The 23,234-nt window shown below is 39.9% G+C and overlaps 3 protein-coding genes across 3 annotated transcripts; 1 reads left to right on the top strand and 2 right to left on the bottom strand.

Annotated features, from left to right (window-relative positions):
• Nucleotides 1-1,626: 1,626 nt before the first annotated feature.
• Nucleotides 1,627-2,807, top strand: LOC306755871 (trypsin-3; the record flags this gene model as incomplete). Its single annotated transcript, XM_079240434.1, has 5 exons — nt 1,627-1,666; nt 1,756-1,912; nt 2,094-2,347; nt 2,442-2,578; nt 2,658-2,807. 5 exons carry the CDS (start codon nt 1,627-1,629, stop codon nt 2,805-2,807), a joined length of 738 nt encoding a protein of 245 aa, XP_079096560.1.
• Nucleotides 2,808-3,890: 1,083 nt separating this feature from the next.
• LOC306755867 (uncharacterized protein) lies at nt 3,891-8,606 on the bottom strand. The gene is made up of 2 exons (XM_079240429.1): nt 8,501-8,606; nt 3,891-8,196 (listed from the first exon to the last, which is right to left on the bottom strand). Exons 1-2 carry the CDS (start codon nt 8,603-8,605, stop codon nt 4,696-4,698), a joined length of 3,606 nt encoding a protein of 1,201 aa, XP_079096555.1. The 5' UTR covers nt 8,606; the 3' UTR covers nt 3,891-4,695.
• A 7,542-nt stretch (nt 8,607-16,148) lies between these two features.
• On the bottom strand, nt 16,149-21,913 carry LOC306756397 (uncharacterized protein). Its single transcript, XM_079241125.1, has 2 exons — nt 21,782-21,913; nt 16,149-19,590 (listed from the first exon to the last, which is right to left on the bottom strand). Exon 2 carries the CDS (start codon nt 19,530-19,532, stop codon nt 16,551-16,553), a length of 2,982 nt encoding a protein of 993 aa, XP_079097251.1. The 5' UTR covers nt 19,533-19,590; nt 21,782-21,913; the 3' UTR covers nt 16,149-16,550.
• Between the last annotated feature and the right edge of the window lie 1,321 nt (nt 21,914-23,234).

The following is a 23,234-nucleotide window of genomic DNA, read 5'->3' as shown; positions in this document are numbered from 1 at the left end:
TATATATTACATATGTGGGGATTCAGGTAAATGCTTATCATACAAACACTAGTTTAGTTTGTTTTTAAGCAAAAGAAGGCTTACATATAGTTTGTAAAAACAAAGTATTGGGAACCAATAAATTCACTGTATTCAGTTACACAGTGAAATTTGGATATCTCGTAAAGTACAACACAATGTACATGATGTGTAAGGTTAATAAACCAAATGCCATTTTGTATCCAGAGGCTGTTTGAAAAGAAGGAAAAGTGTTATGAACTCAGAGGAAATCGAATGTTTGGCAAATTTAAGGTCTAGACAAACATAAATGAACATTCATAGCCTATCTTGTGTCTGTTGTCAAACTGTGGATCAGTCGTTCTGATTTAATAAAAACAAGGTCTGCTTTGAAATCTTTGAAAACATAAAAATGACAAAATAATGAATTATCATTCATTCATCTTCCGAAAATCTTAGTCCAATTAAGGGTCGCGGGGAAGCTGGAGCCTGACCCAGCAATCATTGGGTGAGATGCAGGGTACACCCTGGACAGATCACCAGTCCATCACAGGGCAAGGAATTATCATGACAGTCGGAATTATAAAGATTTTGCTATGGATGATAGTATTTTAGTTCATAAGTTGCTTTTATTATGAGTGGCGGTGATGTTGTTAATTTATTCTTTATTTAAAGTTAGTTCTGTTTTTAATATTTTTACTAATAAGTATGCGCTTTATAACCTTCTTCCTACAGTCATTTGGTTTTCCATTTTCCTTTCTGTATTTCTGTTATGTTTTATTTAGTTTTATTACACTGAATAAAGAAATAAAAACAAACAAAACAAAGATTTTTGATCATTTCCTCATTTAATTACATATCTGTGATCAGTAGCCATGATCACTGTTTTCTGCGTCTTTTAGCTCTAATAATTGCATTGAGGCATTTCCAGCAACAAATTCACTGTATTTGTGAATACCAGTCCAACACATCAGCTTGGAGGAATACAAGACCATTCCTTAGTGGAAAACAACTTCAACTCCAGCAGGGTGAATGGTTTCATCGCATGACCTTATCATTTCAGCTCCCTCCACAACATTTCCATGGTTTAAGTTCGAAACTGTTTCAAATGATTACATTTATACTTTTTTAAATATCATTTAGTAAAACTCGTGTACTTAGGCTCAAAATGCTCTTTTGTAACCCATCATCTCTTTAGATTCAGCTCTCAGATATTTAGAAATATTGTCCTTTGCATTTCCTTCAGGTAACAATATAAAGTGTTTATTATTTATCTTATGTAAACAAGTAGAGTATGTTTAATCCAATCAGAAGACTTCTGATGCAGACATTTTTAACTAAAGAATTAGGTACAATAAATCAAGGTAGAAGACGATACTAAAACATGAAATCGGACCTGCCGTGTTTATAAGTATGCACCTAAACTTCACAGGCATTTAGTTAAACAACATATCGTCAGTATGTTGACTCGTGTTTTCCAGATGTGTTTTTACACACGTTGCCTAACAGCTAAAGGTAAAAATGGACATCAGTGGCCTTGGGCAATCAGATAGCAGAGGGACATGGTGGGTTTAAAAGAGCTGTAGCAGAACTGAGCAGCAGTCACTGAGGTGCAGGACAGAAACCACCATGAAGGCTCTCATTCTTCTGGCTCTCTTTGCAGTGGCGTGTAAGTACAATACCTTACTGTGTGTACAACAGTCCATTTAATGAGAAGCTGTTGAATATTATTATATTGAAAAATTTTAACTCAAATAGATGCTGCTCCCATTGAGGATGACAAGATTGTTGGAGGCTATGAGTGCAGGAAGAACTCCGTGCCCTACCAGGTGTCTCTGAACTCTGGCTACCACTTCTGTGGGGGCTCCCTAATCTCCAGCACCTGGGTGGTGTCTGCTGCTCACTGCTACAAGTCGTAAGTCAAGTGACTGGGCATTAGATAAAGTTGATGTAAGATGCAGTCAACTCTATTAAAGAAATACACATTTGCTGACTGGCCCCTTTGGCCAACACATACATACTTTGAACTAAAGATGCAGATTTCATGATCCTTCTGACAGCAGATCAGGTGTTTACCCTGATGTCTCTCTCTGCAGCCGTATCCAGGTGCGTCTTGGTGAGCACAACATTGCTGTCAATGAGGGCACTGAGCAGTTCATTGACTCTGCAAAGGTCATCCGTCACCCTCACTACAGCAGCTACAACCTGGACAATGACATCATGCTGATCAAGCTGAGCAAGCCCGCCAGCCTGAACAGCTACGTCCGCACCGTGTCCCTGCCCTCCAGCTGTACCAGCGCTGGCTCCCGCTGTCTGATCTCTGGATGGGGAAACACCAGCAGCACTGGAAGTCAGTGACACACTGAAATCACAAGTGAAAGGGAATGATATTAATACATGATGAGGTGGGAGAGATATTTACAGGATTTTTTTTTCTTTTCCAGGCAACTACCCTGATCGCCTCATGTGCCTGGACGCTCCCATCCTGAGTGACAGCAGTTGCAAATCCTCCTACCCTGGACAGATCACCTCCAACATGTTCTGTGCAGGATACTTGGAGGGAGGCAAGGACTCCTGCCAGGTAAAGCTGCTGCTTCCTAAAGCAGACAGATCAAACTTCAGGACAACTTGTGGTTTTCATCTGTGTTTTTCTCTGTCAGGGTGACTCTGGTGGCCCCGTGGTGTGCAACGGTCAGCTGCAGGGTATTGTGTCCTGGGGTTACGGCTGTGCCCAGAGGAACAAGCCTGGAGTTTACGCCAAGGTTTGCAACTACAACACCTGGATTCGCAACACCATGTCCTCCAACTAAATGGAACTGAAGTCACTTCATCCAACATGGACTAAAAGAATCCACAACTAAGACAACTTCTGAAAAAATAAATGGTCAATCTTTTATTTCTGTCATTTCTTGTGTTTGCTGCTGGATAATGCAGATAGAGAATCAGTGCATTATAACAGTGTTGTTCAACCACTGTGCCGTGGCACACTAGTGTGCCGTGAGAGATTATCAGGTGTGCCCTGAGAAATTTTCCAATTTCACCTAATTAGTCTAAAAAGCAGCTCTGTGTTCATCCAAACAGGTTCTAGTAAAAGAGAATAAAATTCCTTTATCTTGTGTTTATCTGATCTCTATTCAAGAGGCTTTGATGAGATGGACTTTATATTAATAATATGGACTTTTAAAAAGAAAAAAACATTGTGATTTTTCAGTTTAAAAAAAAGTGTGCCTTGGAACAAAAAAGGTTGAAAAACACTGCATTATAAACATTAAACCAATTCTTTTTAAATGGAATGTCATATATTAATCTATGATTAAAAAACACTACCAATCATATTTTTCATGAGTATTTAGTACAAGAACAATTACAAGGATGCAAATTCTTTAAGCGTGACGCAGGAGTTCAATGTTTGTTAGTTTTAATTTTGGATTCATTCAAAGCAGAGAGCAAGGATTTAAAGATTTTAACTTTCAAAACAAATGAGTACATTCCGATTTTAAGTAGCTCACTTTATAAAATTTAAGGTAATTCAGATCAACAGAATTCAAATATTTAGTCTACGTTTAGCAGCAATTTTGAGGCTGAGATCTATTTATACATTACATTCATCATTCTTGGAATTTGAGGGCATCTTTCTTTAGCTATAATGAAAACAATTGATCAGATTTTCCTACTTCTTAGCAAATCTGCACATATTCAGTCTTACTTTATAGAACAAGGAAGCTATTTCTAGTGTGTATCAAGAAAAAAAAGTATTTCACGTATTTACAAAAAAAGAACTTTATTGTTTTTAAGACAAACTATAGCATACAATTATATACAACAGAACAAGGTGTTGATCAGAAAATTGCTTTTTGTTATTTTTCATTATTAACCATTCCTGAATTCCAGGCTAACATGATGACAGTCTAAATCAAAAATTTCTTTTCCAAAAAACAGCAAACAAGGATCTGAAAGCGCTGCATGAAACAACAGGCCTGAAATCTTTTCCATTATTTTATGAAAACGTCATATGCTCACATTTCCACAATGACAAACATGTGCAAAGTTGATAGCCACCTAAAACATAATACAAAAGGCTGTTACACGTCCATGATGTACGGTATATCAAAACAAATCTTTAATTTGATACAATCACTGAAACAGTTTGACTTGTGGGCAAGAAAAACACCTGGATGGTTTGGAGTTTATTATTAAATTCACAGTAACTTGCGAGGTTATTTAAAGTGAATGACCTCAACCAATCAATGGAATAAAAGATGCAGGTCAACAACACTCAGTGGCTACAGCAGTTTTCTGTACTTGCAGTGTGTCTATGTAATGAGTTCCTGTAAGTACTATGACATAGTGTTTAATGACATAACTCAGGGCATCAATGCTCAAAATATACATATTATCTGGACAATTTCTGGCTCTGAGCTTCGGCTTGTTTTGTAACAACTGCCATCAGACTTTATCTCTGTCTACAGTCTATGCTATTCAGTCCAAAAATAACATGAAATAACATCTACCTGATGTACTTTACTGAAACTAAAGAAAACAGTTTTAAAATGATCAAACTGACACAAATGACCTTGTGAATGAGCATCTTCTGAGTAGTTTGAGTCCCACATATAACAGGTATGCAACAGCAGTTTTATGTCGTACACTGCTGAAAACACTAATTCACATACAAAAACTGTGTTTATATGCAGGGTGTTACACCTGACCTCTAGCATGCTGCAAATAATGATGATAAAGGTCTGAAATGGCAGGAAACGCTTTCCCACAAACAGTACAGGTAACATTGTCTGAAGACCCTTCTGACTTGCTGGTATTTTGAGTCAGGCGTCTCTTTGGAGCTCTGAAAGGCATGATGGGATTTCCAAGTGCATTTCCACTTATTCTATCAGGACTGGTTTCCCTGTTTTGGGCCTGTGGATGCTGAGATGGTTGAGAAGAATAATCAGTTTCAAGATCCTGACCAGGGACAAAGGGAATTATGGGTAATTGAGGTGATTTTTGAGAAACTGTGTCTGCATATTTACGTGAGGGGCTCAAAAGAGAGTTATTTACTTCAGCTGCTGGATGTGACATTTGCTTGTTGTTGGGAGAACTAGGCGTATTCTTGTTTGGAGTTGAACTGTGTTCATCAATGAATAAATTAAAATCGGAGTCCTTGCGCAGGTCTTGAGTGGAGGAGTGGCAGAGCTGATGGCTGAACAGCAAGTCTAGAGTCTTAAAGCTGCACCTACACTGCTCACACTGATAAGGAAAGAACATTTTCTGAGGTTTGTCTTCAACCCAGTGGTACTCCGGGTGCTCGTTCATGTGTTCTCTGTAAGGACCGACAAACCGAAACCCTTGCCCGCACAGTGGACACGTGAAACGACCACTCCTCTGCCGATGGACTCGCTGGTGATACCATAGCTTTTTCCAACTTCTTAGCGTCTTACCACAGCAGGTGCAGGTGTAACTCTGGCCGGGGGCGTGAGTGAGCATGTGTGCTCGCAGTCTGCCCATGTGCCTGAACAGTCGCCCACAGCCTGGACAGAGATATCGTCTGGGGTCAGATCTATTATCCAGTCTGTTTAGTTTTGACACAAAGTGCGAGAGATGATGAGACGGTTGGGCTGTTGACTGGAACGGTTTCTTTAAATTGTCAGCGTTTCTCTTGCGACAAACCTGCAATTGTTTTTTCTGCATTTCACAATTTGAGGGGGTGACAGGGACTGGATTGTGTCCGAGTGAACACCGAAGTGCAGGAACTGTGTACTGGATCAACGACATCGTCTTTTCCTCCTTTACAGAAACGTTTTTGTCCGCTGTGCACTGACTGCGATGCGCTTCATATTCAGCCAGCGTACCAAACAGCTTGTCACAGTGCAAGCAGCGTATCAGCTTTGCGCCGGTGTGCTCTTTCATGTGGCTGTTGAACTCCTGCAGACTGTCGAAAATATTCTTGCAGATGTGACACGTGTATGTGAGCGAGGGCTTTATGTGCCTGCTGGCTTGGGAATCACTGCCGTCTTTCACGGGTCTACATGTGTGGTTTTTTGCATTGCTGTAATGAGTGAAGGATTTTTTACAGCGCGTACAGTTGTAACGCTTCACAGACCAGTGGGTCAGCTCGTGAACACGAAGGAAATAGGCTTGACCAAAAGCTTTGCCACATATATCGCACTTGTACGGTTTCTCTCCTGTGTGGACACGGATATGCCTTATTAGGGCAGACTGGAACGAGAACGTTTTGCTGCAGTACTGGCAAACCTTCCTTTCCTTCTTCTCTGGTGGAGATGCTCTGTGAAGTACTTCACTGGCTTCATGATCGCCTCCTCGGCTCCGTTTCTCAGATTTGTTGTCCGGGTACTCGTCATCGAGTTCGCGTTCGTGCAACTTCATGTGAGAAGCATACTCAGAGGAAGAGAGTTTGATCTTGCAGAAATCACAATTTTGATGCGTGTTGTTTTTTTGGTGCACTCTGAGATGAAGATTTAAGTTGGAATTTTTGCTAAAGCCTTTTCCACATTCAGTGCACTTGAAAGGCCGCTCTCCTGTATGAATGCGTTGATGGATGACAAACTGAGACTGAAATTTAAAGAGACGACCACAGTAGCCACATTTTAAAAGAGTTTTATCACCTTTCTTAACGTGGATGATGGTGGTGTCATCAGTGTTGGCTTCTGTGTTTACGTCGCTACAGTCTGTTTTTTGTTCAGTGTCATTACTAGCATGTTTCTCTACAACCTCCTCCCTCGGTAACAAAACATTGATTATTCTTCTCCTTCTCTTGCCACCTCTTTTGCGCCGAAAAAAAGTTTTCTGCCTTTCTGGACCTTCAGCTGTGGTGTTGGCAGTGTGTTTAATAGATTTAGGACTTGCTGACTGTGATGCAGATTTCACATGAACCATTTCTAGCTTGACATTCTCAGTTTTCACAGCAGAGTTGCTCCCAACAGGCTCACACATTTCTTCAGAGGATGTTACAGTATCTTTGTTAATGGGCTCTTTTATCTGCAAGTACACATTTGTTAGTGAATCTAAGGACTTTGGAGGTTTTGACTGATTCTCCTCACTGCTGTTTGACTGCTTTATTTCAGGGGCTTCAGTCTGAGTGGGGTTTACTGTGTTTACATGATTCAGATCCACTGAAGACATGATTTCAGGCTCTGGTAGACTGTGGAGCTCTCTTTGCTGTAACAAATCTTCACTTGGTTGTGTCCGCTGCTCCTGTACTTCTTCAGAATGTAAGAACTGATCAACCTTTCCATCTGTATTAGTCTCGGATGTGTCAGTGATCGGTTCCAGCTGTTTATCTGCGCCTGCTCTCTCCACAGTGCATGAGTTCAACACCGATGATGTCTCCTGCGAATCACACAGCTTGGACACTTTAGCTGGAACCGACTGATCAATCTGAAACCTACGCCTTCTTCTTTTCACATTTTCTAAACAGGGTGTGCCACTACTTTCTGTGGATGTTACTTCAGCTTGCTTTAGGTCCTCCTTACTATGAGGCTTTTCAGGTTGGGTTGGAGGTTGTAGTCCTCTACTTCTTAGACTCCGTACAGGGCCACTTACATCAACAACACGAGGAGATGTGACAGGACGCCGGGCAGGTGCAGTCTTAGGTGTGGCATTTTGTAAAACTGCACCAGTTTTTTTTGGCCGCCCTCTTTTTCTTTTTACCAATAAAGACACATTACCTTCTAATTTTTCATCCACGACAGCTTCAGGAGCTGACACCTCATTATGAGGTGAAGTACTGATTAAGTGATCATCTACTTCTTTGTCAGGCACATCATCATTGCTGGGGTTTACTATAGACACTGGCACAGGTATCGTGGTGCTGACCTCCTTATGTTGAACTGCATCAACACCAGCAGCACTTGGATCTATTTTGTCTTCTGCCAACAACTGCTTTCTTTTACAAGGCCTCCCACGTTTTTTGCAGACCTCCACAGGCTTTCCATGACTGTCTGTTGTGGAGCTGCACACACTTGCAGATGTCACTTGAGACACTGAGTCCATCCTCACCTGTGATGGCACCTTTTCACCCTGTTGACAATTTTTTCTGCCTACTGTTTCAGAGCTGACATGGCTGTCAGACTCGAGGCGGCCAGATGAGTTCAATTCAAGGGCGGGATTTTGGTGTGTTACTTTTGGTTCATCTTTCCACCTGGTGTCCAGATCTTCCTCACTGGGTCTGCTATCCTCGGGTATCTGTGGAGGAAAAAGTGTCATAAATGTATTAACAGTCCAGTTGTGCAATTCCCCCAAAATACTGACCAAAACACATCTATAAAGAGTGCAATTAATAACTTATTTAGCATGTCACCCAATATGGTGCACTGCATGATCAAAGCTTTTCATACATGCATGTAATGCCAGAGTTAAAAAAAAGACATGCATGGGCACAGCATTATAATTTAACACACTCCCGAATTGTCCCATTTTAAATACTACTGTACATTCAAACAGCATACATTTTGGGTTGAAGTGTTTATTTGTTTTTTTCTCTGACTACCTGCTTGCAGTCCGAGGGGGCATGAATGGAACTGCGGGGAAGAGGTGCCACAGAAGTTAAGTCAGAGACTGTATTTTGGTCACTGCTTCCTCTGCTGAAGGACATTTTGCTCCCCATGTCAAGAGTCTGCGGATTAAACAGTGACAAGGAGGCTGTAACGCATAAAAACGGTCTAAAGCAAAGTGCTATCATGTTAGCACTGAAATAAATTAATTTTAAGCCCGACAAAGAAATCTAAATTCTGTATATACTGCATGCATGTATGTAGTGCTTTTAGCCTCAACTGGTTGCACTGGATTTGTTCAGACATAATAAGCAAGCACAGGCACTGTCAGCGAGATAAAAATCTGGAGCAGAGGGAGGCTGCTGGATGAGATCACAAGGCCAGCACATCTTGAAAGACCCGCAGAAACAAGAAACCCTTATAGGTTATTTTCTAAAACCTGTCAGAGACACAGTCTGAAGAGTTTCAGCGAATTGTGATGGAAAGAGTCTCAAAAAACAATCTTCACTATTTATTCCAGCGATATCTTTAAAACAGAAATACTGCATCACGACACCAAACAATTTACCTCACAGAAATTAAGACTATCATACGCTTTTGCAGATAACAGACATTTTCATGAAACATAATTAAAGAACTGATTGTTTAGCTGTTTATGAACCTTTGAGAAACTGTTTTAATAAAAACAGCAGTACAAATTAAATAACACTTCACTGTTTTTCACTTTATCTAATGAAAACCAGTCAAATAAGAATACAGACTAATTATTGAACCATTAATAATGAAAGGAAGTTATTTTAAGAAGAGTGATATTCGGCATCACAAATACTTTGAACGTATTCAGCTCAGACAAAAACAGAAAAGGTAGTTCACATAATTCATGTATCTAAACACTTTCTTCTTACTACAGAAAAGGTACTTTACAGCTCCTAAATGTACTGTGCCTGAGCATAAGGAGCAAGTGACATATGAGAGCTCAAGTGTGAGGTTGTAGTTATGGAAAATGTAACCAAGTATGCAAAGTTTTTACAGATAAACATCAGCAATGCTCTTCTCTTTTATAGGTACATTTCATGACGAGGACTTAGCGAAGCACATTGGAACAGATGGCTTCTTTGTCTCTCAAAATTGAACCAAATAAGTCAGAATCGTGTTAAAAGGGAACGAGTAATGTCCGTTTTAAGTTTCAGGCAGGATTCACTAGACTAGTTAGCTGCTAGTTATTGTTAGAAGCTAAGTTAAAAAAAAGACATGTTTAACAATAAGACGCGTTTTCGTCAGGTAGGCCATACAGCTAGCTTCACTTACAGGCCACACAAACCAAACTGCTCTCTTCATTTTCAACTCGTATAGATTTAAATAATAATAATAATAATAATAATAATATGTGTGTATTATATTTCTTAAACTCGGTTGCGGTATGTGACTGCTGATAGTAAACGCAAAGTGCTTGCCTGGGTGGGGGAGCATCGGGAATGGTTTCTGCGTAGCCATGCACGGACCGCTGCTCTACTAACTAGCAATGGCTAACTGAAACCTGACAGTCTCTGTCGCTCCGTGGCTTTTTGGCGACTTATAACAGGGGGAAATGACCTGGGAACTGAGCTGCTAACGACAAACACGATGTTGTCTTCTTTTCAGAACAGTTTGTAGTACTCTGACACTCGGTATCCACGCACAAAGCAGTCCGACAAGTATCAATCACGCTGTGCGGCTCACAGAGCGACTGCTTTAGGTGCTGTCGGAAAAATAAATATTCAGAAGAACGTAAATAAACAAAATGAAATGGCATTCTGTTTACAAACGACTTGTTAAAAAATGTGAACATACAATTTCTGCTTGTTTTGTGTTTCCTGAGTATTGTACTCATGTGGCGAATCTTAGCATTTCTGTAGATAGTTTTACATGTTCTTGTTGCACTTTTATCCTCCTGAGTCCTAGCGTTGTCATACAAGGACATTACATTTCTGGTCGTCTGCACCATAATACAATTTTTGTATAACCTTCTGAACATTTAACCTGCCATTAGGTGGTGTCAGAAGTGCAGGGGTCTCTCCCTCATTTAAAATCACATTCATATCTACATCATTTATCATTAAAAAGTAAATTAACATATGTATAATGGTAAATCATAAAATTGTTACATGTTGGCTCGTCCTAACCCCAAATAGGTCTCAACAGGTTAAAGCTATTCGTTTTTTGTGTACATTGGCTACATTTCATCAATTATTGAATTTTTATGTATCTTTTTGTTGTCATATAGGTAATGGTACACTTTTGTCTATTTAGGTTTCATCTTTCAAGGATAACTGATTATATAGTTGGCCCTGTTAACTCTTTGGGGCAAGGAACTGGTAGGTCTAGTCACTAATGTACAGATTTGTTAGTGGTTTCTGTTTTAAAAAATCTGTTAATGGTGTGATTTCAAGAGGAGAAAACTTGGAATTAGAAAAGGCAGTGTCCTGTTTAGATTACACTGGCAGCACGTGATCAAACAGTAAACATCTAATCCTAACGCCGCTTGCTTTAGGATCACGTTTTTCATCACAAACGAGGTTAAAGACAGTTCGTGAACGCCTCATAAACGCAGCTGGATGACGCCCAAAAGGGTTTACATCATCATAAATGGACACACATCATGGCCTGTTTTTAATTAGTTTTAACCGGCTCCCTCTGCTGGCGTTAAATACAAGAAGCATACTATTGTAAACTCTGAAAATACCGGGCAATGTTAAGAGCTGGAACAAAGTTTTCCTGTTTAGAAAAAGCTGCCGATAAGAATTTAGCCTGTATAAGCAAAAGAACATGTTATGCAATTATACTATTACGATGGGGAAAAAGCCATAAAATCGTTCATCCAATTGTAAGAGATTTGAGAAAATTTGTCCAAAATATTTCTTGTACAAATTGCCCCCAACTCAGTCATAACATTCAACTTTCTGTCATTTCACAAAACAAGTATGCACTAAGCTCATGCATTATAATTTTTGTGATATAAAAATATGATTAAAAAATTCACAAGTTTGAAAATATACTTTAATGCAGTATATATCGTACTCATAAAATTCAACAAAGCTGGAAATAACACGCACGTTATGGTGGTCAAATCCCAGAGCGTCACAACACATTCTTGTCTAAAAAATTTATAAAAACAACAAAGACTATTACACAGTACCTGGTTGTCCCAAACATGGGTAACCATGCACATACATTTTATGAATAACTAAATTTTACATCTTCTTTACCATTCAAGGGGCAAAAAACTTTTGTCCATTAATATGAATGTTTACTGTACAAAAAACCCCAAAAACGATGAATGGATATTACAGATTTATCATTTAAAGCAGTTTTGAGACATCCAAAAAACTGTTTCTGCATGATGACTCACTAAACTACATACAGCCATTTCTGTGCAGTGGGTCTGTGGTGAAAGTAAAGGTGACACACAAACCGATGTGCCTCACTGGACTAATAGTCATGTCTTGATAGGGACAGATGAGGTTACTTTGTAAATCATCTCAGCAGGGTTGTCTGATTCCTCCTCAACAATGTAACAGTCGTCGTCATCATCATCATCATCATCATCATCAACAACCACATTCTCTGACACTGTTCCATTGACAGGAACACCCCCTTTCCCTTTCTCCAGACTGACAGCTATGCATTCACTAGTTGTGCTACCTGGTGAAAATCCTAGTTTCCTCTCTCCGTTCATCTGAGCATAATTTGGGGTCTGTACTGGTGTAATCCTCTTCAGTTTGTAATGCCGTTTACCACTTGTCATGTGCTTTGCCATGAACTCCTGGGCTCTGGCACACTTGTGCCTTTGAAGCAGCTGAGGTGTTTTAAAGGGAAGATAACAGACTCTGCATGCGAACTCGTTGAGTGAAGAAGCCTCCATAGGTTTGCTCAGTAAAGCTGATGCAGAGTTTGTGGGCCCGTTTAAAAATGCAGAGGGAGTGGAACAAAGCCCCTGACTGAATACAGTAGGGACTTGCCTCTTCATTGGCAAGGACAAACCAGGTTTGGATGCACTAAGATTCTTACTCTTGGACTGGAAAGGTGCAGTGTTATTGAATCCATGGTGGTTGTTATATGTCCTGATATTCTGATTATTTGGTATTGGGGCAGAGGTGATTTGAAGTGCCTGGCTGCTTCGACTAGTATTGTTGTTTTCCAATTGCAGGATGGAGGTGGCTTGATGTGGCAGGGAAATTTGATTCTGTAATGCATTTCCTTCACTTGGTGGCTTGTAACCTGGAGGTTTTGCTATGATGAGTCTGTGTTTGGTCTGATTATTCTGGGATTTGCAATCATGGAAGCGAGGGACAAACTTCTTCCCAGAGAGCAGCAGCCCACACCCGATACATCCAGAAATTTTAGCTGTGACATGTGAGCTGTGATGGAAGATGAGAGCAGACTTTGAAATAAACTCCTGCCCACATTTGCCACAAAGGTACGGCTTTTCGCTTAAATTGTGAATTTTTTTAAGCAATACAACCGGCTGATAAAGTGTCCAAAGATCCACTGTTGGTGCACCAACATCTGCAAAAATATTCTGCATGTCTGGGAGGGCAGGCATAGGATTTGAAAGCAAAAATGCCTTTGACAAAGAGGGATGCAACTCAGGCAATTGTTGATTCTGATTAGGCTGGAGAGCAACTGATGGACTAAAAGATGAAGTATTAGGTACTTGCTGGTCAAGTTTCACTGGGAAGGAAACTGATGGTTTGCTTACACCAGGGGACTTCCAGACAACCTCACCTTTCTTCAGTCTTTTCAGTTTTTCCTCTTCTTCTTTGCGCCTCTCAATTCTGCGTTTTTTAATGGTTTCGTGATCAAGCACTTGGTGCCCTGGTTCATGTGTGGTGCTGTGCTCCAGCATGTCTTTGTATTCAGTAAACTCAGTTCCACAGGAGCAAATGAAACTTACAGATGAACACACATGTTCCTCCAGGCATCTCTGATTTGCAAATAATTGCTCACAACTGAAGCAAAAGTGGCCAGTGTTCATCAAGCCTTTGCTCAAGCCATCACCCAGGAGGGTCTGCAATTTTAGGTTTCCTTTCCTCATGATCAAGCTTGGCATGGACATTTATCCACCGTTGAGAAACTCAAGGGAGGCTTTTGCTGTCAATTGAAACAAAATATGTGATACTACGATTAAAAACATAGGAAAAAGGAATACAGTATCATTGGATGTAATTAACATTTCCCTACATATGACACAACTCAGATTATGAATGTACATGCTTACTGTTTACAAAGTTTAAAAGTTGGAGGAAAATTTCTCGATCATTTATTGGTTTGATTTCAGCTTTATTAAAAGGTTTAAGAGAACTTCCTCGTACATAAAACTCATATATATCTACTATCACACTCTTAATCTAGTTAATTACGTTTCCGTTTAGACTGTAATAAACGCCAAATTATATTCTGGATTAACAACGTACTGTGGTGGTATCTCAATTACATTGACGTTATACACAGTTATTTGTGGAAATACTTAAACATGTTGTAGTTTTTAGAGCACATCAGTACTTTGTTAAACGCGGGCTATCTCGGCTGCAAGCATGCCATGCTAATGTTAGCTTCAACAAGCTCTCCGTCGTAAGCGTCACCTTACCTTTACGCCAAAATTAAATGAGTACCAACACATCCTAATCAATATGTAATACGGCTTTTCCACTGTTGTTTTGGAGGATATTTACCTTTGGGCTCATTCACCGGTATTGTTCACGAGTAAGCGCCAAATTACCGTCCAACCACACCAAATAACAAGTGGGGGGGAAACCGTCTTCTTCTACGGAAAGGGCCCTTCAAAAGCGCAACATCCGGTTATCTGTCGTTACACTGACTCCTGTCGGTCGAAGTTCTTCTTCGTCTGATTTTGCACAGGCAAATGAGCGAAATCCAAAAGTTAATAACAAAGAAAAAAGAAGTGGAAAATAAATTTTAAATGGATAAATAATATTTATCCTGCTGCTGAGAGTATAGGAAAAAGGTTCAATTTTGAAGTCAATCCATTTGTTTTTTGTGGAACATAAAATTAAACAATTTAACACCTTTCTTGCTCAGTCACAACGTTGTTTCAGAAAGATATTTACCAATGGGTAATATTGGAATAAACTTTTTTCAATTAAAACACATCAAGTGGTGATTTATATAGAAATTCTGTAAAAAAAAAAAAAAAAAAAAAAAAAAAAAAAAAATCTAAAATGGTAAATATTATTTTTGTTATGGGAAAGTTTAATATACATTAAAATAAGTGGAACAATAAGTCCACCATAAATGGTTTTAAAATTGAAATTTAAAATTATATAACATCCTTAAAAGTATTAGCAGAGGAGAATCAATACATAAGTTATATAAAACAATGTCTAAGTGTCTTGCCTTTTAAGTTCAGATCATGTCGTTGGTCATACTTCATTAAACTAACAACCTCTTTTCTACTTTTACTTTTAACTTTTATTTTACAATGTTGAATGTTATAATTTTATACTGTTTTAAATGCAAACAATTGTCTATTTTGTTTCCTCGAACAAGTTCTTTGTTAACTGCTGCAATTTCATTCAATGTGAATCGTATGACTTATGAATTGGCATAAAAATAAAAATAAAGGCTAAATCATACGAGTAGACAACATATTCAGACTAAAATACATTAATAATTGGTTTGTGATGAGGCATTTATTTGTTGGATACTTTCAGAAAAAATATTTTTGACAAGCCTTTTGATCAGGAATCAATTCTGTCTATAGTATTTCCTCATCCACAAATACAAATTTTACCAATAGGGTTTTGCATTGAACAATGCTACTAATTCTTTGTGTGGCTTTCATGTATTCCTCATGAACACAATAAAATATAATGTACATCAACATTCATTCTTTTTCTGAAATTTAATCCAATTCAGGGTCACGGGAAGTTGCTGGAGCCTATCCCAGCAGTTTTCAGGCGAGAGGCAGGGTACACCCTGGACAATTCGCCAGTCTATTGCAGGGCCTATACATCAAAATATTACTTAAAAAGCAAAGAACACAAATTTCTCCCCAATAAATTCCTAATAACTGGACTGCATCTATAGTTACTTTTGACAACTGTGACAAGAAGTCATTGGTTTTTTCACAAAGCAGATGAAATACTGAACTTCTTTAGCTTTGTACTGCAGGTATTTATCCCTACTCTGAGCAGAATTTGAGTAAAAAACTTTAGGTGAAAGCTGCATCTCAAACCAGATACAAATATAAGATGACAGAAGCCCCAACTTGCAACAGATCAGCTCTATATGTGGTATATGAGGTTGAATTATGAAGCCTTTGTCGGGTCCAACCCAGAGCTGGAATCCAGCTCTTGCTCTTTATATTATATATACAAAAATGCATAATTTGTAGCCCATCACAAAACAGTAAATTCTTATGATCAAGAATGAGCAGTGACCCGTTTATTTTTACTTAAAACTTTGCCCTTAATTTAAAAAATATTTACTTCTGCTCAGTGTTTTGCACTGTGCTGACATATGCGCAGTTCTATGCATGACTCCACATATAATTTTCAATTTAACCTCAAAATGTGAAAGAGTAAGTTTGTTGGCCCTTGTGTAACTTTTTACGATACAAGATCTAATGAAAAGACAACATGAAAATGACATTTCACACTTGTTTATTAACACCCATAACATCAAGCTACATCACCAACTGTGTGAAATAAGTCTGATTGCCAGTTACATTTAGAGGCTAACAAGTCTAAGAAATACAAGGATTGCCTTTGGAAAGCTAAAATGTAATGTATATCAAAGGTTTTTTTTCTCTTTTCAAACAATGGGAAGCTAAAATTACATTTAGGTTTTTTTTTTTGTTTTTTTTAAAAAAAAAAAAACAAAACATCTTATAATTCCACAATCTCCAAGTATCTCATGCATTAAAAAATATGAACACACAAATCCGGGGAAAAAAAAAAAAAAAGGAGGAAAAGATATTTGCACTGGTCTTGAATGTACCACTCATGTCAGACAGTTATGAAAATTTTGAGCTAAATTTCAGGTATATTAAGCAGTTAGTGGTTCCTGTGTTTTAGGCTGTGTGCTTCCAGCCATGATGCGATGAATCCTCCTGCGGTGGTTCTTGAGTGACTTAAGGCTGGGGTATGTGCCCTGACAGACATCACAGCGATATGATTCCGACTGTTTGTGAGTGAGCAGATGTTTTTGCAGACTGTCTACAGTACCAAACCAGCGAAGACAAACAGGGCAACGAACAGGCTTGATGGCAGGTTTGCAAGCTCCACTCCTCTGGTGAAATATCAGACTGATAGTGTTGGGAAAATCTGAGTTGCAGTGTGAACAGCGAAAGGATTTAGGGGGATTTGTGACAACACTTGCAGCCCGAACACCTTTGCAGCGATTCCAAGCAACGTGCCTCCGAAGGGAACATCGAGTCGCAAAAGTATTCCCACATCGTGTGCATACAATCCGCTTTTTTGCTGGAACTGTAAGTAGTTCAGGGTGTGCTTGTTTCTGTGGAGGCTGAAGTGTTGTCTGAGCTGACTGCTGTTGCTGCTGGAACCGAAGCAAGAGAGCTTGTGATCGCTGTGGTTGCAGGCCCTGCAGAAGCTGATGATGAGGATGCATATGGATCTGCAGATGCACTTCATAGGCAGCCCAGGAATTAACCGTTTCTCCACAAGTTGGACATGTGTATGATTCTTGGGCATGCTTCTGCAAATGCTCCAGGAGAAGTCTTGGAGATGTAAATCCGACTCCACACTCACATGTCACCCTTCTTGGAAGAACAGAAGGGAGTGACATAATGCCCCAGTTTGCTGCATTTTCCTCTTGGGTTTGCAAGTCTGCTGTTGCATTGCCTGGCAAACTCTCCTGCACAGCCACCCTTTCCACATCTGGCAGTGTTCTCTGAAGCTGACATCTTTTTCTGTGAACCATCATGTTATCCTTACGACTGAAAGTCTTCCCACAGACAAAACAAGGAAACGTCTGTTTTGAATTACTGGGATTTAGTGTAATGCTCCCCTGACCGTCTCTCTCCACAGCGCTCCCAAACCCAGGGGGCCTAAACCCACACAGTCGCAGGTGGCGCCTCAAGGTGGAGGCCCGACTGTAGGTTTTCTGGCACATGTTACAAGGGTAGCGTTTTACGCCATCTTTAACAAAGTAGCGTAAGCCATGGGATGCCATTTCTGCCACTCCAGGCTGCTTGTCCTCGCCATCATTACCAGCTTGACCTTCAGTTTTATACTCCTGCGTTTCATCATTCAAGGGGACTGTCCACTGCCCTTCATCGCTGTCTTCATCATCAAGTTCTTCTCCATCCCAGCTGTTTTCTTCTCCTTCCTGCAGTAAATGCAGAGAGGAATCTTGACTATTCAAATCCACTATAGAGGATTTGAAGGGGAATGGGTAGAAGGATTTTGCTGGAGTAGTCCAGGCTAACTGTGAAACTGCAGACTGCTCTGAATTTAAGGACATCATCTCTTCTTTTATGCGGGCAGTAACTTCAGTGCCTACAGCTATATTCTTTGTAGTTTCACATCCATTTTGACCCACATCCATGACAGTGTTGGCATTACTGTTTGAACTCAGATTCAGCATTCTCTGCATTGAGGGACTGACCTGCCTGGAGCGGTGGGACACTTGACCATGACACCTGTGTGTTTTAAGGTTCCACCTTCGTGCATAACTGTGTTTGCACAAAGGACAGAAGAAGACCTTTTTTGCATTACCGACACTATGGAATGGCACTATTTTGGGGGCAAATGAGAACTTGCTTTTCAAAGAGCCAGATGGCAGTACATTCTTGTTTGCCAACTGAGGGCAGACATGATTATCAGGCAAAGGAGACCGCCCGATGATAAGCTGTTTGCAACGCCGACAACATTTAATCCTCTCTTTTTTGTGCAAAAAATGATGCTCCGTCAATCTGTCCAAGTTCTGAAAGACCCTTCGACAGCGACCACATTTATATCTGCCATATGTGCCTTTATTGACTGAATCCATGAGCTTTTGGCGTGTCTCAAGAACCACAACAGGAGAGAAAGTCTTAGTGAGAGAGACAACCCTCTTCCTACTTGACTCCAGAATTCTACTAATGGATGGAGCTTTTGTCTTTACACCAGGTTTGGTAAGCAGACGTCTTAAATGAGTAATTGAAAGATCGTTGATCTGAGAAACTTCTGCTTTGGCTGCAGGCGTTACATCAGCCGGAAAACCTTCTTGCTTGGACACAGCAGTGTCATCGCTTTGATTTTCAGGTGGAAGACGTGGAAAACGGTTCATGTATGCAGATGCCAGAAGCTTCATTAGTGTGTTATTTTTGGGCAAATTCTCTCCCTTTTCACTCGGATGAACTGAATCTTCCTCCTGCAAATCCATGTCTTCTATAGTGTTTGGTACTTGGTCTGCAATGGGAGAAATGTCCTCAAGTTGCTCCTCACTGATATTTTGAGGAGGTGTGCACTGGCCTTGAGCAGCGGTTTCCATAGTAACACTCTCCTCCAAGGCCACATCTCCTTTATGGGCATTTAATGTCTGCACTTCCGCAACTGGGGAACTGGAAGTGGAGGGGCAACTAAGAACCAAATCTGTCTGTGTTACAGGAGGGAGTGATGCTTGCTGGCTGGGAAAAACCTTATCACACCCTGTGTCACTAGGAAGAAAAATATCATTTAGGGGTTGCAGCAGCTGCATTGGAGGGACATGTGAACGTTTATGCTCTAGCATAAGATCAAAGTCCTGAAATTCCTCTCCACAATCACAAATATAAAAAGAAGGTGGAGGGCTCTCGGGTAAGACGGCTGGTGGACCGGGGTGCTCATTAGCTGAGTCCGTACTTGCAGACTGTGTGTCATGTGGGCTGACGTTAGGTTGCGCTGGAGGCGGGCCAGAGACCTTGGAGAGTGTACTTGCATGGGTTGCTTGATGAACTAGCAATGAAGCCAGTCCGGTGAAGGTGGCAGAGCATGCCACACAACGATACACTTTGGGAGATGAAGCATTTCCCTGTAACCCAAGCATTATGGCAGTCAACCATACACTAGGAGGGGCAGCTGTCCTGGTCACGCTTGGCAGATTTCTGTATGGAGAAAAAAAGAAAAAAAAGAAAAATCCACATATAAGATCCAGAAAATAGCATCACTTATTAAAAAGCAGTCACTCAATTATCAAGAAGTATTTACTAAACTGCTTTTAAGTGCCTTCAATTTTATTTACACCAGCTCTAGTTTTGGTCAGTGTGCACTTATGGGACAAATGCATTTTCAGGTGACTTCCAAACAGTCCTCAGCTTTATCCAGTGAATATGACAATAAAGACAGCATACAAAGTCAAAGCTCCTGTGTTCTGAAATTACCTTTAAATCTCACCCCAAAGCACCAAAACCATGGCCTGAATTCCAATGTGAAGAGAAAGCCATGTCTACCTGTAGACAGTAAATCCATCAGGTCTTTTGGCAGATACAGGAATCTGACTCCACAAGCAGCAAATTCACACCTGATTTCTACTGGCATGATTAGAAGCACTTTGACTTTATCCTGACACACCTGTGATGCTGTGGACTTGTCTCGTGTTGTTGAGCACAAGTGACTGTCTACATACGTGAGGCGTTGCCATAAACTAATATTTCATTTGCTCAAAAACATGTTAAATACACTTTTAGTTTTATTAATAAGTAGGAGGATGGGGAATCTAGTGGTGATTCTTGTAATCCTGAGATTACAGATTTGCTTCAACTACCATTACAAGGATTGCCAAATTTTATTTCATTGCAAATTAAAGTGTAACTGATCTTACTGCAAACCCGTTTTGAGTGCCACAACACTGCAATAACCATTTAAAGAGTAATGCACTCTAAAATATTTCTGTGGTCACAGGCAGCATAAAATCACTAAAGATGTTTCAAGTTCTGAGATACTAGGCATAAAAAGGAAGCTTCTCCTATGTTACAACTTCGGTTGCTGCTCGGAAAGATCTCTCAAATCCATCAGTATCAGCTCAACTATTTGCCACAAGTCCTGCAGTCAGTATTTACACTGACTAATCATCAATGCACAGTGCATACTGTCAAAGTATATATGCAGACAAGGCTATTATATTTCATTATTACATGCACGTATCAGAAATATTTCAGAAAGGTAAAAAGTAATATTGCAACAAAGCAAAAAGAAAGAAAATAAAAAGACTATCAGTATAATCAGCATGCAGACTTACTTGGCCATAAATTCTCCATCCAGTAACCATCTCTGTTCATAAAATTAGGTCAATCTGTCCTGTGTACGGTTTTGGATTCACATATTACCTGTAGGTACTGCCTGTGAAATTACAGTGCTTCAATGACTGTGTGAAAACAACCCTAAATAAATTTTTGCGCATATTTTAAACAACATCCACTAGGTTTCTCCTCTACTCAGCCAAATATAAAGCCAAAGAAATATTTTCTCAGCACATTATGAAGTTTTCACCACTGGAAATGAGCATTTTTCCACTGAAAATATACTGCGAAGATTTGATAGTTTAATTTTATTTGTAACTGAAGGTTTGCAATAATCTGATGGGACCTTTTGAAAAAAAAAATTATTTCATGTTTGCAAACTGACTGTAAATATAGTAAAGACAATAACAGTCACTATGAGGGAAGAATGGAGGTAAGTTGACAAATAAGTGATTAGTCAAAAGCCTAAAATGTGAACTATATATGTACATATTATTTGGTTTAAATGTACGGTGTAAACTGCCTAATTGTAAGCCTGATATTAATTGACTTAGTAGATGTCAAGAAGGTCTGGTGAAAGCCCTCCAGACACCACGAGGAGGAAAGGAATAACACAGACCGACGGAAAACGCTGCTGAAGATGTCCAGCTACCTTAGCTTGCTAATACTGATCAAATCGATAAAAGAAACATGACTATTCCGTTTTACTTTGAAATGTTTTCGATCACCAATACATGGACTTTTGGTAATTTCGTCAATGCCCATTTTAAGCTAATAAACTGCCTAAATTAGCACTTATGCTTATTATGCTCCTGTGCTAGATTAGCATTTAGCTCTACCATAGACCGGGTCCGGGTCTTCCTCAAACATCTCGGGGGGGGGGGGGGGGGGGGGGGGGGGGGGGGGGGGGCAGCTAATGAAAGCTAACCAGGAGAAGGTGGCCGGCCACGTTCTTGAGCAGGCCGGAGAGGAGAACAACTAACCATAGCTAGGTCTACCTTGACCTATGAAGAAGCAGCAGCTCAGTAAACGCCCGCTTGCATTTACACGGACTCACCAGTCACAGAAGCGTAGCCTTTTCTGTCGAAGAGAGGCTACAAAGGCAAAAAACATAGGCGGGGAGAGGAAAGGGCCCGGCCGACATCTGTCCATGCAAAGAATAAACTCTCGAGGGAAACGCGACTCAGCTCGGCTCTATGGTGGACAAATGTGATGCTGTGCCAGGAGGAGGAACAGCGCTGCGAGGTTGAGTTGCAGCTGCAGAAGGCGCGGGGTGCTTTGATTGGCGCATGCGTACTTAACGTCTGCCTTCAAGCAAACGATCTGTTGGCAGCACGAGGGCAGAGGTTATGGAAGGAAAGGAATGACACAAAAAACAAACAAATCCGGAAAACAGTAAAGAAATAAATTAGGAAATGTATAAACAAATGCATACAACAACAAATAAAACGTAAATAAATGAGGAAAAATTTAGAAAAATTGGTATAAATATTTCAATGTTTTTCATTTATTTTTATTGTATGAATGTGTTTTTCACTATCTTTTGCTCTGCTCTATTAATTTTATATAGACAAATTATTTTCCTTATATATTTCCTTATTCTGTTCTGTATGTCCTTTCATCATCATTCATCAAGCATGTGTCATTACTTCTTTCTCTTAATGTTTTGGATAAATTTTTGTAAGATGGCGTGCTATGCCGAAATTATGGTGGCCCTGAAGTGCAAACCACAACAACAAAACAAAAAACACAAATACCAAACAAAAAAACGCAACAACAAATTAAGAAACAGCAACAAATCAAAAATGACAACAACAATTACAAAAAACACGATGACAAATTAAAAAAACACAACAAATTTAATGAACACTACAAAAAATTCTAAAAAGCACAACAAATAAAAAAACCCCACAAAAAATGATAAAACACGATGACAAATAAAAAACGACAACGAACTTAGAAAACGCACAACAACATTAACATACCGGAAGAGGTAGGTATCAGCAGGCAACAAGAGAAATCGCTGATTGGACGATGGTGCCAGATGGCTTTTGAACCGGAAGTTGTTGTGTAGTTTTCAAAACATAGACGTAACCCGTAGCTTTTTATATACAGTCTATGCCCGTAGCCCAAACATAGCTGCTGCTATCCAAGAATATTTTGATTATGGGGCTTGGCAACATGATGTCACGATGTTGGCCACGCAGTGACTGATGGGAAAAGTTGCCATTGTTTGAGGCCATAGAGAAGGATGCAGTAAATATGGGAAGAACTTCCTGTGTAGTCGGCTGCAATGTCCGAGCACACGATCAATCGGGAAAAAAATAGATAACGGCTTGTCTTTTCACTCATTTCCTACATGGAAGCAGAACCAAGGGAGTCTTGTATCTGATGTAACCCGGAGGAGATGGATGGATATCTGCCGTAAGACGCACCGACTTAAGTTTTACTAACATCCCAACATCTCTGAAAGTCTGCTCCCGACATTTTCATTATGGTAAGTGTGACTG

Source organism: Telmatherina bonti, assembly GCF_933228915.1.
Source record: "Telmatherina bonti genome assembly, chromosome: 5".
In the NCBI taxonomy this organism is placed as follows: Eukaryota; Metazoa; Chordata; class Actinopteri; order Atheriniformes; family Telmatherinidae; genus Telmatherina; species Telmatherina bonti.
This window is presented reverse-complemented; position numbering and strand designations above follow the sequence as displayed.